At 43.3% G+C, this 14079-nt stretch overlaps 1 protein-coding gene across 1 annotated transcript in view; it reads right to left on the bottom strand.

Annotated features, from left to right (window-relative positions):
- CCDC24 (coiled-coil domain containing 24) overlaps window positions 1-14079 on the bottom strand; it is a 101329-nt gene that overhangs the window by 53165 nt on the left and 34085 nt on the right. Inside the window, exons 4-5 of the mRNA XM_068242534.1 lie at window positions 10080-10220; window positions 5613-5717 (exon numbers count right to left, since the gene is read on the bottom strand). Of these exons, the coding sequence (XP_068098635.1) occupies window positions 5613-5717; window positions 10080-10220 (246 nt within the window). The remainder of the gene's footprint in view (window positions 1-5612; window positions 5718-10079; window positions 10221-14079) is intronic.

A 14079-nucleotide genomic window follows, 5' to 3' on the forward strand; every position in this document is an offset into this window, starting at 1 on the left:
GGGGGGAGGAGGACAGGGAAGGCCCACAGGCAGGCCACGGGCCAGCAGGCATTAGCCCAATATATGGTCCATGTCAAGCCAAAGACTGGGCCGACCCCGAGCACCCCCCCAGGGCACATCGATCCCCCACCAACCCCACCCCACATCCAGGACCACCAGCAAGTGCGGCGCGACGGGGGGGCCATAGCTACCACCTCCCACAGGATCAGCAAAGTCATCGAAAAAAGTTACATATTGAAAAAAACATAATATAATGATGCAAAAATATTTCCATTAATAATAAATCCCTAATAGCTATATATAATTAAGTAATCATAAGCAAAAAAATAGAGTACGAAAGTAAAATGAAATAATAATAAATAAACTGTTGTCCTGCCGATAGGGGACCAAACGAGAGGAGACTAAGGACAAAGTGGAGCAACGGGGGGCCACGCCAACCCACCAACCACCATCAAGGAAGTGTCAAAGATCATATCTAAATTAGATGGCATAAAAGGTTTTAAATCAAAAAAATATATAAGGGTCGGGAAAAGACCTGGTTCGGGCGCAAAAAGGCCGCCAGCTTAAGCACAGCAAAAGGAAAATATGAAGATTCATCCTTAGAAATTGAACAAAAATAATGAAAAATAGAGAACATATGGCCATGAGCCAGAGCACTGCTGTCACAGAAATGGGGCAAAATCAATACCTTCATTAAGGCCCGGTGTCCGAAAGGCCTTAAGTTTGTAAATCCAGAAGGCCTCACATTGGAGGAGTCTCCCGTCCCAGTCCCCTCCCCGTGGGTCCCGGTGTACCCTATCCAAGCCAAAGAATCGAATTTTCCTGGGGTTACCCCCCTGGCAAGTTGCGAAGTGTCGGGCTACAGGTGTCTGGTGTCCCTCCTGGATACCATAAGTGTGTTCATAAATACGTCTGTTAAGGGATCTGCCAGTCTTGCCCACATAAAAGGCCCCACAGGGGCAGAGGAGGAGATAAATTATCCCCTCCGTCTCACAGTTAACATAATGTCTGGTAGTTAATACAACGTCTCTCATCACAAGGGGGCACTGTTTACCGACATAGATGTACCTGCATTGGTTACAGGAATGACATGGGTAAGTGCCCAGAACTGTGCAATTACATAATTTGGTTTTGCCTCTACCTGAGTAGTGGCTACGTGTCAAGGTATCACCTATGGTGGTGGCCCGCCTGTAGGTAACAGAGGGCTCCCTCGGAACAAAGGGGGCAACACGCTGGTCGCCCGTGAGCACATGCCAGTGTTTCTGAAGTAGGGCGCGGACCTGAAAGTGATGATCATTGTATTTGGTAATGAAGGAAAGACCCCTATCTAGTTCATTTCGAGACTTTTGTCCCGATGATTGATTGTATAGGAGAGTAGATCTAGGGGTATCGCAAGCTCGATGATAGGCTTTCTTTAGGTATTTTTTGGGATAACCGCGAGCCCTAAATCGTTGCTGTAAATCATTAGCTTGGGCATGGAAGTTCCTGTCATCAGAGCAGTTCCGTCGGGCTCTCAAATATTGCCCGACAGGAATACTGCGTATCTGGTGTGTGGGATGAAAACTTCTTGCATGAAGCAAGGAGTTAGCTGCTGTGGGTTTTCTATAAAGATCCGTCTGTAATACTCCCCGGTCGTTCACAGAAATCATAATGTCCAAAAACGGGATACTGTGAGTATCCATAGTCATGGTAAATTTGAGGTTGAAAACATTATTATTTAGCAAATTGACCAGATTAAACATCTGTTGTTGTGTTCCTGTCCAGATTAAAAATATATCATCGATATAACGATGCCAGGTAAGTACATGCCCCAAAAGATCACTCAGGTTCGCATCTGAAAAAATACATCGTTCCCATTCCCCCAGGTACAGGCATGCATAGGACGGGGCACAGGTGGTCCCCATCGCTGTGCCCTGCACCTGGAGGAAAAGGGAGGAGTCAAACAAAAAATAATTGTTCTTGAGAATAAACTCCAATAGCCTTAATAAAAACATATTATGAGGAATGGCATCAATGGGAAGGGTCGTCAAAACCGATCTGATCGTCTCAAGTCCCTCAGTGTGAGGGATACTGGAATAGAGGGCCTCGACGTCAAGGGTGACAAGCCAGGCACCAGTAGGGATGCTAATATCATCTAAAATGGTAAGTAGATGAGTCGTATCACGTACGTAAGAAGGTAATGCCCTCACATGGGGCTGTAAATGCGCATCCACATATCGACTTGCATTTTCAGTCAAAGAGGCACACCCCGATATAATGGGGCGTCCAGGGGGGTCTGTAGTGGACTTATGTGTCTTTGGGAGGGCATAAAAAGTTGGAATTCTAGGATTGGGATTCCACAAGAAACGATAAATCCTTTTGGAAATAATGCCTATCGACAAGGCATCTCCCAATATATCCTGAAAGTTTTGATGGCTGGCTTGCATCCTCGACGCCGAGACCCTCTCATACCACTCAGTATTGTTCAAAATGTTGTAACACATCCGTTCATATTGGCATGTACTCATGACAACCACATTGCCCCCCTTGTCCGAGGGGTTGACCACCAAATCTCGGGCTGAGGATAAGTCCTGTAACGCCCTAGGTTGATCAGGGGTGAGGTTAGAAGGGCAACCCCTGCCTGTGGGCAAAAGTTCCAAATCCTTCATTACAGATTGTGCAAATACCTGTAAGCTTGATATCGAGGACAAGGCTGGGAAGAATTTAGATTTAGGTCTAAGTTTCATTGTATTGGGTCGTTCAATCACAGAGTCTCCTGAGAGACTAATGCGCTTAATATACATATAATGAGATTATGTGGGACTCCCGTTAGGAAGATTCCAGATAAGACTCTAGTTATTTTTTGCCAGAAGCTAAGGGCCGGTTCACATGGACATCTGAGGTCGTCTGGCGTTTTGTTGCGTTCAAACACTTTTCAATGAGTGACCTCAAACACCTAGTCGTTTACCCAAGTCATCAGAAAGCTTTTAAAAGCATTTGCGAAAGCTTTGGCATTTGAAAAGCGTTTGGCAATTGAAATGACATAAAAATTAAAAGGTGTGAAGAATTGTGGTCCACTTTTTGTTAGCCACCTACCTCCTGGACGCCTTCAAAAAGCATCTGTTGGCTTCTCAAAGCAACTGTCAGCAATTTCTACTGGTTTTTAATGAACGCTGCCGACTCCAAAAACTGCATACAGGTTCTGAGGGAACTTGATTGACTGTGACGCTTATGTAAACGCTGTTGAGAGCATGCAAACACATGCAGCCCTAAACATTTTGGGGCACTTCAACAGCATATGCAGAAGGTCTCCCTGCTCTCTCTCACCCCTCAAGCACTCTAAACATATCAATTGTTCTGGAGCACCAAAACCTTATGGAGCATGCGCAGTGTCAGAGAGGCTTATTAAGGAGGTGCACAGATTGTTAAGGGTGGGCACTATTCAAAGCAAATATAGAGGTGATCATTATCAGCATATCACCAATGAAAAACTAATACAGCGACTGCAGGAGGACTCCTGACGGGCTCCTCTGGTCCACAGGTCCCAGTGCTGTTGCAACCTCTGACTGCAGTCCCTATTGCTACACCGCTGAAGGTGTCACCTCTGTCTCAGCAGGCTGGCAGAGTCTGTGAACTCTGCATATAAGCAAACATTCTGCCTCAGATACTACATTTTGGTTTGGTTTGCTTTTTTAATCACATTTACATAAAAAAGATCTGGTATTCTGTACTAAATAATGTATGTATTGCCTAAGGTGACAAAAATGATAAACGCTGCACTGGGGATACTCTGCATATACTAGTAGTGAAAGAAAATATTCCTCAATGTTTCCTTCCTAGCTCTACAGTGTTACTGACCCACCTCTCCATTAGACACCATTACTGAATAGTCTTTCATGTCATCAGATAATGCTGAATCAGTGGGGCAGTATGGGTAACCCAGGCCTGTTCTAAAGGTGCCCATACTCTCATCAATTGTCCCATTTTATTCCCTGCATATTTGATTCATCTACTGGGAATAGATTCCTCAAAATCTCAGAATGATTGATTTTTGATCAATTTTGACCAAAAATCTATTTAAAGTATTGATCGGACAGGATGGAAAATTTAGGAAGATTGGAGGTATGGTAAGAATATTGGTAGATTGATGGCCATTCAATGGGTTTTCATTGGATTCCCTGCTGGAATTTATTGGAAATTGATGTGCAGTGTGTGGTAGGAATCAATTCCTTCTGAATTGATTATTTTTTAGAAAGGAAACAATTCTTTTGGAACAATGGGTAAAAATCTACAAGAGTATGGCCAGCTTAAGTTAGGATGGTCATACATCACTTAGATCTGCCACCAGCCGACCAGCAGATAGATCTCTGATTGAATCTGATCAGAGAGGGATTTATTCCCTGCCCACACACTCAACACAGATTTCCAATAGATTTCAGCATGAAATCTATTGGAAATCCTCCTAGCTCTGATGCCGCCTGCTGGGCCTCCTCTATCCAAGTGTATGTCCCCCCACATGCCTGTGATGAATGTTGAAAGTTCACCTGTCCACTGGGATGTAGTGGGATGTGGGTGTCAAAAAACACCCTCTAGTGAAAAGAAACAGGAGACAAAAGTGGGAGCCCAATGGTGTAGTATGTCAAAAACAGTGGAACGTAATAAAAGTAAGACACTACTCACAAAGGTGGGTTGCAGGGGGGCAACCGACCACAGGAAGCAGGTGGAGACAACAAACCCGACTCCACTCGGGGTGGTCCCTAGGGACCTGGATGCGGTCGCTCTCCTTGGTAAAAGAAAGGGGACAGATATCCGCCGTGGTCAAAGCCACGTGTGGTCTGTACCCACCCCTCAGACGGGTGAGGTAAGGGGGTATGATTGCACAATAAGGGTATAAGAGGCGCCCTGTTGTAATAAAAGCATCTAAAAGCAGTTTAAAAACGGAAAATAAATTTGAGGTAGCTTACCTCAGTGACGAAAAAATCTTTGTGTTTTACAAAGGTTTTTATTAGTAGCACAGGCAGCGCGTTTCGCGGGTCAGAGCCCGCTTCCTCAGGCCAATAACAGTGGCAAACTAAATGACAGATTCAGCAAAGGGAGCCTCCCTTTGCTGAATCTCAGTGATTTTTTCGTCACTGAGGTAAGCTACCTCAAATTTATTTTCCGTTTTTAAACTACTTTTAGATGCTTTTATTACACCAGGGCGCCTCTTATACCCTTATTGTCCACTGGGATGACCCTTGGCCTACTATTGTGTCCGGCATCACTGCAAGCGTCTGTGCCACATGACACCAGCACATGTAGTACAGGTGTCATGTGGTACAGGCGCTAGTGGTGATGCCAGACACAGGAAGCCAGGAGTCGAGTCAATAGACAGGTGAGCCTTCAACGAGGGGACACCGTCTGAGGGTTCATCGTTCGTCAATTGAACCCTTGCGAATGAGATTTTGAAGTATTCCCGATCGACCCATTCGGCCAGAAATCGACCGATTATGATTGAATCAGCCAAATATCAATGCAGAAAATCGAGTAATGTATGGGCACCCTTACTGCAGCACAGCTGATGATGAAGAGACAATACATGTAACACCGTATAACAAAGAGGCCTCAAGCCAGTGGTGAGTTTTAAGACTTACTGGAGATGTCGAACAACTTCATCAATGTCAGAGATTTTCAGTTTGTCTCTCAGTTCTTCCAGGTCATCCTCAATGCTGGAGCCGGTGGAGAGTGCAGAGACAGGTCTGTGGAGAGAGGAGGCTGGTCACCAATACAACAATAATAATAATAACCAGAATTCACAGGACATCTGATGTACCATGGAACAGAGATGTTTGCACCCTGCATCTTGCTCTAAAACCACCACTGCAGAACAGGGCAGGATGCCACAACCTGGAGAATGTGTACAGCTATCCTGTAATATGGCAGGAAGCCCCATAGTACTATGGAACACCTGCTAGTAACAAGGTTCTATCGAATTCTACTGATTATTCATTATTCATCACACAGAAGCCCATATGCAATTAACTTTTTCTTCTGCGTTTTCTCTTAGGTGATATTTTCATATCTTGCAAATAAAATGCTTTTTGAAGGAAACTAGACCAGAGTTTTCTCTTAGGAGTCTTTTTTAAATAAGTTTTTAGCACTTTGCAATTGAAAAAATACCAAAAAGTACATGAAAAGGTGCTATCAAAATTATTTTGAGTATTTTCTTGCTTGCTGGTGGTTTAAAGTGTACCTGAGACGGGGGATAGAAAAAAGTAATACATACCAGGGGCTTCTTCCTATTCCATCAGGCTCATCCCTCCCTCACCTTCTTCCTGCGACGCCTGAATTTTCTGCTATTCGGTCTGGTAATTCTTCTAGTCGGGATGTACTGTGCATGTGCAGCCCAGCCGCGCACCCCCATCGGCGATGCACAGAACGCTCCCAGTGCATGCTCCGACTGGCCCAGACTGAAGGAATTACCAGGCCGATTGGTGGAGGATCTTGGAGGTGCAGGAGGACGGGAGGGGGCAAGCAACCCGATAGGGTGGGAGGAAGCCCCAGGTATGTATATTTTTTTACCATCCCCCCGTCTCAGGTACACTTTAAACCACCAGCAAGCAAGAAAATACTGAAAATAATTTTGATAGCACCTTTTCATCTTCTTTTTAGAATTTTTTTTTCAATTGCAAAGTGTTAAAAAGTTATTTTAAAAAGAAGTTGAAAAATTAACTCCTATGAGAAAACTCAGGAGAAAAAGTGAATTGCATATGGGCCAGAGCCTTTTATCTCTGTGTGTCAGAAATATACATGATCTATATTGACCTGTAATAACCAGCTGAAATCAAACTGCACTGAAACAGGACTGTGATAATAAAATCAAATAACCTGACAGCGGTTAATGAGGTACTGATGTGTCTTTATTCCATTTGATATATAAGATACATAGATACAACAGGTGGGCATCACCAAAATTCAAGAACAACTCCAGGCAATATGTAAAAAAAGTGGCATCCATAGTTGCATAAATTAATTGAAGATATTGTTGTGGCATTGTTGTATAGTGAATGGCACTGTCGACTGGCTGCACTGGGGTACCTGGCAAGGACACTGTCTACACTGAGGTACCAGGCTAGGACACCGTCTACACTGGGGTATATACTCCTGTGTGGAGTTTATACGAGTGGGTATCGTAAAGTTTTGATTATCACCCAACAGTTATTATGGTATATTGATAACATTTTATCAATGTCCTCATTGGTCCCTAAGTGCAAATCAGTTCATTGCATCCTTTACTGTACTTCTTTTATAAATTGTGCCAAAAGGGACGAAAGAGTGGAGATGGAAAAGATTGAGGCTCACAGCATGATAAAGTTCCGGAATAGTACCCGGCAAATTAATGATGAGGTGATGGCAGTTTATGGAAACGATTAACCATCTTATGACACTATTGTGAGGTGGAAAAGGAATTTCCATAGTGGTAACATGTCTATCACAGATGAGCCAAGACCTGGAAGACCTTCTTTGAAGGACAAAGCGGTCACAGTAAAGAAAGTGGAGTGTTTAATCTTAGAAGACAGATGAACAGCCATCCAAATGATCATGAATGAAACTGGCCTCACTTATGGTAGTGTGTGGAAAATGATTCATGACGAACTGCACATATCTAAGGTGTCTGCACTCGGGTTCCATGTTTGTTAACCCCTTTCCAGAAACAAACACGCTGTGACCTATTCAGACAGATGTTGACGCAGTTGTCACTGGATGCAGAGGATATTTTTGGTCGGGCACAATTACCCTTCAAGTACAGGAACCTAATCACGCTGCAAGCCTCAATCTTTTCCATCTCACACTTTAGTCACTTCTGGCGCAATCTGTAAATGAAATAACGGAAAGAGCAGATTTATGACTTCTGGGTGATAATTAAAAGTTTACAATACCCTTTTGTATGTTTTCCACCATGTTTGAGTAAGTTCTTCCAAACACTCGGGATTCTTCCTACATCCCAAAAACATTGATATTATTTGATTCCCCTAAAAAAACCTGGCTTTATGATAGGGACATTAGACTATGACATGAATCAGTATCATGATATCTGGCAATAAATGTAAGCGCCCTGCAGTCCCAAATACTCTCTATCTCTACTTTCCGCTCTATCTCTAGCACTCTCATCCTTACTCCTTTTCTTTTTTCTCTCTATCTCCTCATTTACTTCACACATATGGATCTTCATACACTTAAAGTGAATAAAATATTTTCACCATAACTCCCAACAACGTTTCTCTTGTCATGGTGCTTTTACATCCTTACAGATAAACTATGAAACATAAGGATCAGATGCAACTGACTAAGGGGTTGATTCTCTAAAAACTATAGTGCAAGTAACTTCCTGTTACTCGCACTATTTACGGTGTATACTCGCATATAAGCCAACCCGTATATAAGCCGAGGTACCCACTTTTCCCTCTGAAACCAGGAAAAAGTGATTGACTCACGTATAAGCCCCCTCTCCAGTATAGCCCCCTCCACAGTAGCCAGATGTGCCCCCAGTGCAAGTCATCCCCTCTCACCACAACCGAAGGATGATACAGCTGTGTCTCAAGGTGCCACTAGGTGGCATCATAGATATGAGACACAGCGTTTGCCACACAAGAAGAATCCCCAATCATTGCACCGATGATACGTTGCTTGCACGTTCTGCTCCACAAGCCAGGGGACACAGGAAGTCTTGCGCACTCTCCACACCATGCTGCAGGGGATGGGAGGCTGGGACACATCAGGGAGCCAGCTGGCAAGAGCAGGTTCACTAGTGCACAATCCTTACGATCCTCTGCCTGTAAAAAAAAAACCTGTTCCACCATCTGTTTTGCTCCACTGACTCGCATATGAGCTGAGGAGATAACTTTTCAGCACATTTTTTTGTGCTGAAAAATTAGGTTTATACGGAAGTATATAAGGTAGTCTGCATGCCTTAATTTTGACTCTCTGCACGCTAAGTGCGCTAATGGAAGCGTAGTATGTGTAATTAAGTTTAGAGGAGCCCTCTGTGCATACAGACGCTAGTAACTTACACCTGCTACATCCCAATAATGGGTTCTCAGCTCATCCCATTCCGCCTTGAGGCCCTTGGGTCCAGTGGTTTCAAAGGACGAGATCCCTGCAATTTGATTGGCCCAATAGGCTGATTGTCACTTGGAGAAGTGTTTTCCTTTGTTATACTCTTTACTATTATTTCACTTGGTATCTTTATATTTTTGGCTTGGTTTTCTTAAGCAAGACATTTTCATGGTGGGCACATACTGTTATGTTACTGTGATTCTCCTCATTTTGTTGTCACTTGATGTTCAACAGGACTACAAGCTGCCACCAGCTTTTCACAGTTCACCACAAACTGAACTGCACATTTGCCTTCTCACATATCGGATACAATGTTTTGACTGCAATGCAGGGAAGCTGGATAATGTCTGGCATCTGTTGTTCTTCTTACATTTGGTGTCACCTGGTCAGACCTGATTGGCCTGGCTGGCCGCCAACAGAATACCGAGAGAAATTAGCTATAGTGCAGCTTGGCCTATGAAACAGTGCATGAAACCAAAGTATGGGAAGGAATATCTGCCTGTAATCACTGAGGCTTTGTTCACATCTAAAATTGAAATCGCTGACGCCAGCGATTTCCGTTTTTTTTTTGCACTTTTTTTTCTCCTCCCGGCACTTACCTGCGCACTTCGATTTTGTGTAAAGCGCTTTTCAAAGCGATTTGTTTTTTCACTTCCTGACAGAAGTCAGGAAGTGAACTTTTTGATGTATTTATTTGTGAAAGTGCGAACGCAATCGCCACAATATGCGATTTTGTGAGTGTTTTGCACTTTTCCTATACCTTCCATTGTAGCAAATTCACCCTAAAAATGAAACAAACCGCTCAGATGTGAGCTCACTCATAGGAAATCATTGCACAAGTGCTTTCGATTTTGCAAATCGCCAACGCTTAAAAAATAGCGAAAACGCCCTAGGTGTGAACAAGCCCTGACCAACCTGCTTGCTATTAGAACTTAGCTTGCTCATGCTTACTATGTTCTCTATTTATGTCACATTTACTCATTTCTTCATCCCTGTGCACTCACCGCTCATTTCCACCCCGGCTGGCACTCTGCGGGCGACTCCATCCACCCTCTCTGGACCTGGCTCTGCTCTCCGGCTGCCCTGGCCCCATCACATAGGACACTACTTTGGAATTGTATTTGGATAAGGCCTGATCCTCATCACTGAAATACAGAAATACACAATGTTTATAGATATGACACCCCCAGCACAAGCCCCTGCAGTATGCATATATAGCCAGACAGATTCTTTACTCACAACCTACTGGTAATTTTCTGAAACATTTCTGAGAGTGCTGTTGAACTCTGAATGTGATCTACTAGTATGTAATTTAGAAAGACACAGGTGTCCTATACAGATAACTGTATTACCTGAATGGAATGGGTAGATCCACAAGCTATACTGTGAGGTGAGGCACACAGGCATCGGGCATTGTCAGTGAGGTGTGAAGCTAGTTTAAATTATTAATTATCCGTCTATTCAGTGTTCTCTCCATGCTGTTTTTTTCAAGGCACTTTACTAATCCTACTCGTCGCTCAGCACACTATTGTGTCATTTACTGCACTGCATATAATGCAAGTCCAAGGGAAATCTAGCACTTCTATGTAAGCTCAATACAATCCAGAGTCAGGGCCAGTGCAAAACAAAGCGCGCTAGCGTAATCGCAAACGTTCAACGCTTTTTGAGGTGATTTTTAGAGCAGCTCTAGGCATGTGTACAGCGATTTTCTAAGCATGCCTAGCGATTTTTGGAGTGTTTTGTTGTAGCATTTTTTATTACAGTAGAACTGGAACTAAATGGCTTCTGTAACAAAAACGCCTGGAAAATCGCTCTAATCTAGTGTTTTTCAGAGCGATTTTTCACATTCCTATACTTAACATTGCGGTTGAATCGCCTCAGAAATCAGCAGAAATGCTGCAGGACCCGCGTTTGCGTCTGGGAGAAAATCACATCGGTCTGGTGTGATCCGTCCCATTCAAATACATTAGCCAAGCACTTTTCAAAGCACTGGTGTTTTTAAAAGCGCTCAGAAACGCTCTTGGTGTGCACCAACCCACAATGAGTTGTATGCAGGAAAGAACAGTAAAGCTGCAGTTTTACCGGTATGCCTGACAGTAAAAGTGCCCATTAACGATACAATTTTTCCATCAGATGCTATCTTTCAATGTGATTTTTATGATTGAATTGTACAGAAAACTGCGCAGTGTGTGACGAAAATCGATGTAAAACAATTCTATGGTTGATTGGAGCAGAAAATGTAATCAATCCAAATGTTGGATTTTACGATCGAATTGAAAGGGAGAAAATGCGCTAATCACCTTGTTTATGGGAACAATCAATAATTACCTTCTGATCATAAATATTGTGTTGAAAGCTCGCATCTGATGAAAAAATGGTACGGTTAATGGGCACCTTCATCAATGATAGAATCTTGATTGTACAACCATACCAAGTTCATGTAGTAGAATAGTCACTGAATGGATACTGCCAACACTCATATGTCTATTTGCAAAAGACAACCTCTGCATATGACGCTGAGCGCTATCTGCATGGAGTTTGTATGTTCTTCCTGTGTCTGCGTGGGGTTCCTCTGGACACTCCGGTTTCTTCACACATCCCAAAAACATACAGATAAGTTATTATAAGAGGTAAAAAAGAAAGGCGCCAGCAAGCATAAACCTCTTGCAATTGATGTAGTCCACCCTGGGTGGGGGGTGTATCCCCATGTTTTCCTGTCTACAGAGAGCGACTTCTTATTACCTGAGTGGGGTCAGGTCAAAATTCTCCCCAGCTGCCTTTCCAGTGGTTGCCTTTGCGGTGACCCTTGTTTGTGAGTATAATTACTATACTTCTGATATTACATCAACATTATCTTAAATACTACACCATATTGGGCTCTCTGTTTCACTTGTGTCTATTCCAAGCCACATAAGTTAATGTGCTTACCACTAAAATTGGCCCTAGACTACGATACATACACTATGGAACTCCCTACATCCCCCATTAGGTTTCCCCCCTCATTCAACATCTTCAAGAAGGCCCTCAAAACTCACCTTTTCACTCTGGCACTGCACTGCATATACTGCAGGAAATCAAAGATATCACACATTATCAAAAATAGCACACCTTATCAAAGTTAACATGCCTTATCAGAGTAGCATAGCGAGCGCTGCAAACTTATGCATGCTAATTGGCAATGGCACTTGTCCTGCCCTGAGCCCCTGCGGGTTCGTAGCACTCACTATGCTACTGTGATAAGGTGTGTTAACTTTGATAAGGTGTGCTATCTTTGATAAGGTGTGATATTGTTGATAAGGTGTGCTATTTGTCATATCATGGTTTAGTGAATCAAGCCCATACTGTGCTGCGTGATCTGGTTTGCATGTATTCCTGTATAGGCTTATTGCTGTATGTCACCCCTAAATATTGTCTTTAAAGGAATACTGTAGGGGGGGTCGGGGGAAAATGAGTTGAACTTACCCAGGGCTTCTAATGGTCCCCCGAAGACATCCTGTGTCCGCACAGCCACTCACCGATGCTCCGGCCCCGCCTGCGTTGCCGTGTCCTCGCTCCCACTAATGTCACCAGGAGCGTACTGCACAGGAACAGACCATACTGGGCCTGCGCAGTACACTCCTGGTGACGTCAGCAGGAGCGAGGAGACGGCATCGCAGGCGCAGTGGTTTTCAGACTTTAACATCTGAAATTCCAGAAGTGAACTGGAGGCGGGGCCGGAGCATCGGTGAGCGGCTATGCGGGCACAGGATGTCTGCGGGGGACCATTAGACGCCCCGGGTAAGTTCAACTCATTTTCCCCCGACCCCCCTACAGTATTCCTTTAACCTTAACTAATGTCCAGTGCTGTGTAATATGTTGGCGTTTCATAAATACAATAAATAAATAACAATACATTACATGATGCATACATAGGCATATGACTACGGTAGGGATTAGATTGTGAGCCCCACTGAGGGACAGTCAAGAGGCAAGACTATATACTCTGTACAGCGCTGTGGAAGATGTCGGCGCTATATATATACGAAATAATAAAACATTATGTATGTTTGGGACTGTGTGCAGCTCTTCCTGCAATCAATACAGATTAATTACCACCAGCAAAGAGGATGAAGAGATTAGACATTAGGGAAGGCGATCAGCGGAGATCACTTACGCATAAAACACTTTACAACAATTAATCTAATAGCATTTGACATTATTATAGCAGCCATGTCTCTGCCCTTACAGCTATTGGCTGAGCAAGTCCCACGACAGCTGAACATTTCAAACATATAAAGTATTACTAATTGCATAGGACAGCATAGTGGCTGATTGGTTAGCAAAACACAAGCCTGTGTGCAACCTCTAGGCATCAACACTAGTGGATTAAATTAATTCAACATAAATTCCCCACATCCCAATAACGTTGATTAGTAAACAGTTTGATCTAGGGACTTTCAATGGGATGTCAGCAGCGATTAATCAGATATATTGTCATATGTCATTCAATGATTGTTAAAACAGAACACTTATTTCAAACATTTTAAAACATAGAAACAAATGAAACAGAAGGCAAACATTCAAATTTAACCAATCCGATCATTTCAATTGAAATGAATCCAAAAAAATAGATCGATTAAACAATCAACAAATTTGTAGTCGAGTGGTACCATCAATACTAGCTGATCTGATAGTTTGGAAAGACAATCGTACACTAAATTGTATTGTCAATGGGCACCTTAGCATGAAGAGACACTGGTCCTGATTTACTGAGGTTCTTCTGGGCTGGAGACACTGGAGAAGGATCAAGGTGATACAGCAAACTTGGCCTGGATTGTCCTCCAGGACACACTCGTGTCTAACTATCACTGGCCAGTAGACACTTTTTGGAAATTTAACTGACCTGATGAAGCGGAAAACGCCCGGGAAATGCGTAATCGGACCTTGATTTGTGCAATAAAACGCTTGAAAAACTTAATTGTGTTGCACTGGCTGTCTGTTTTGTCATCTAGGGGTAAGGTAAGC

Source organism: Hyperolius riggenbachi, chromosome 6 (genome assembly GCF_040937935.1).
Source record: "Hyperolius riggenbachi isolate aHypRig1 chromosome 6, aHypRig1.pri, whole genome shotgun sequence".
In the NCBI taxonomy this organism is placed as follows: domain Eukaryota; kingdom Metazoa; phylum Chordata; class Amphibia; order Anura; family Hyperoliidae; genus Hyperolius; species Hyperolius riggenbachi.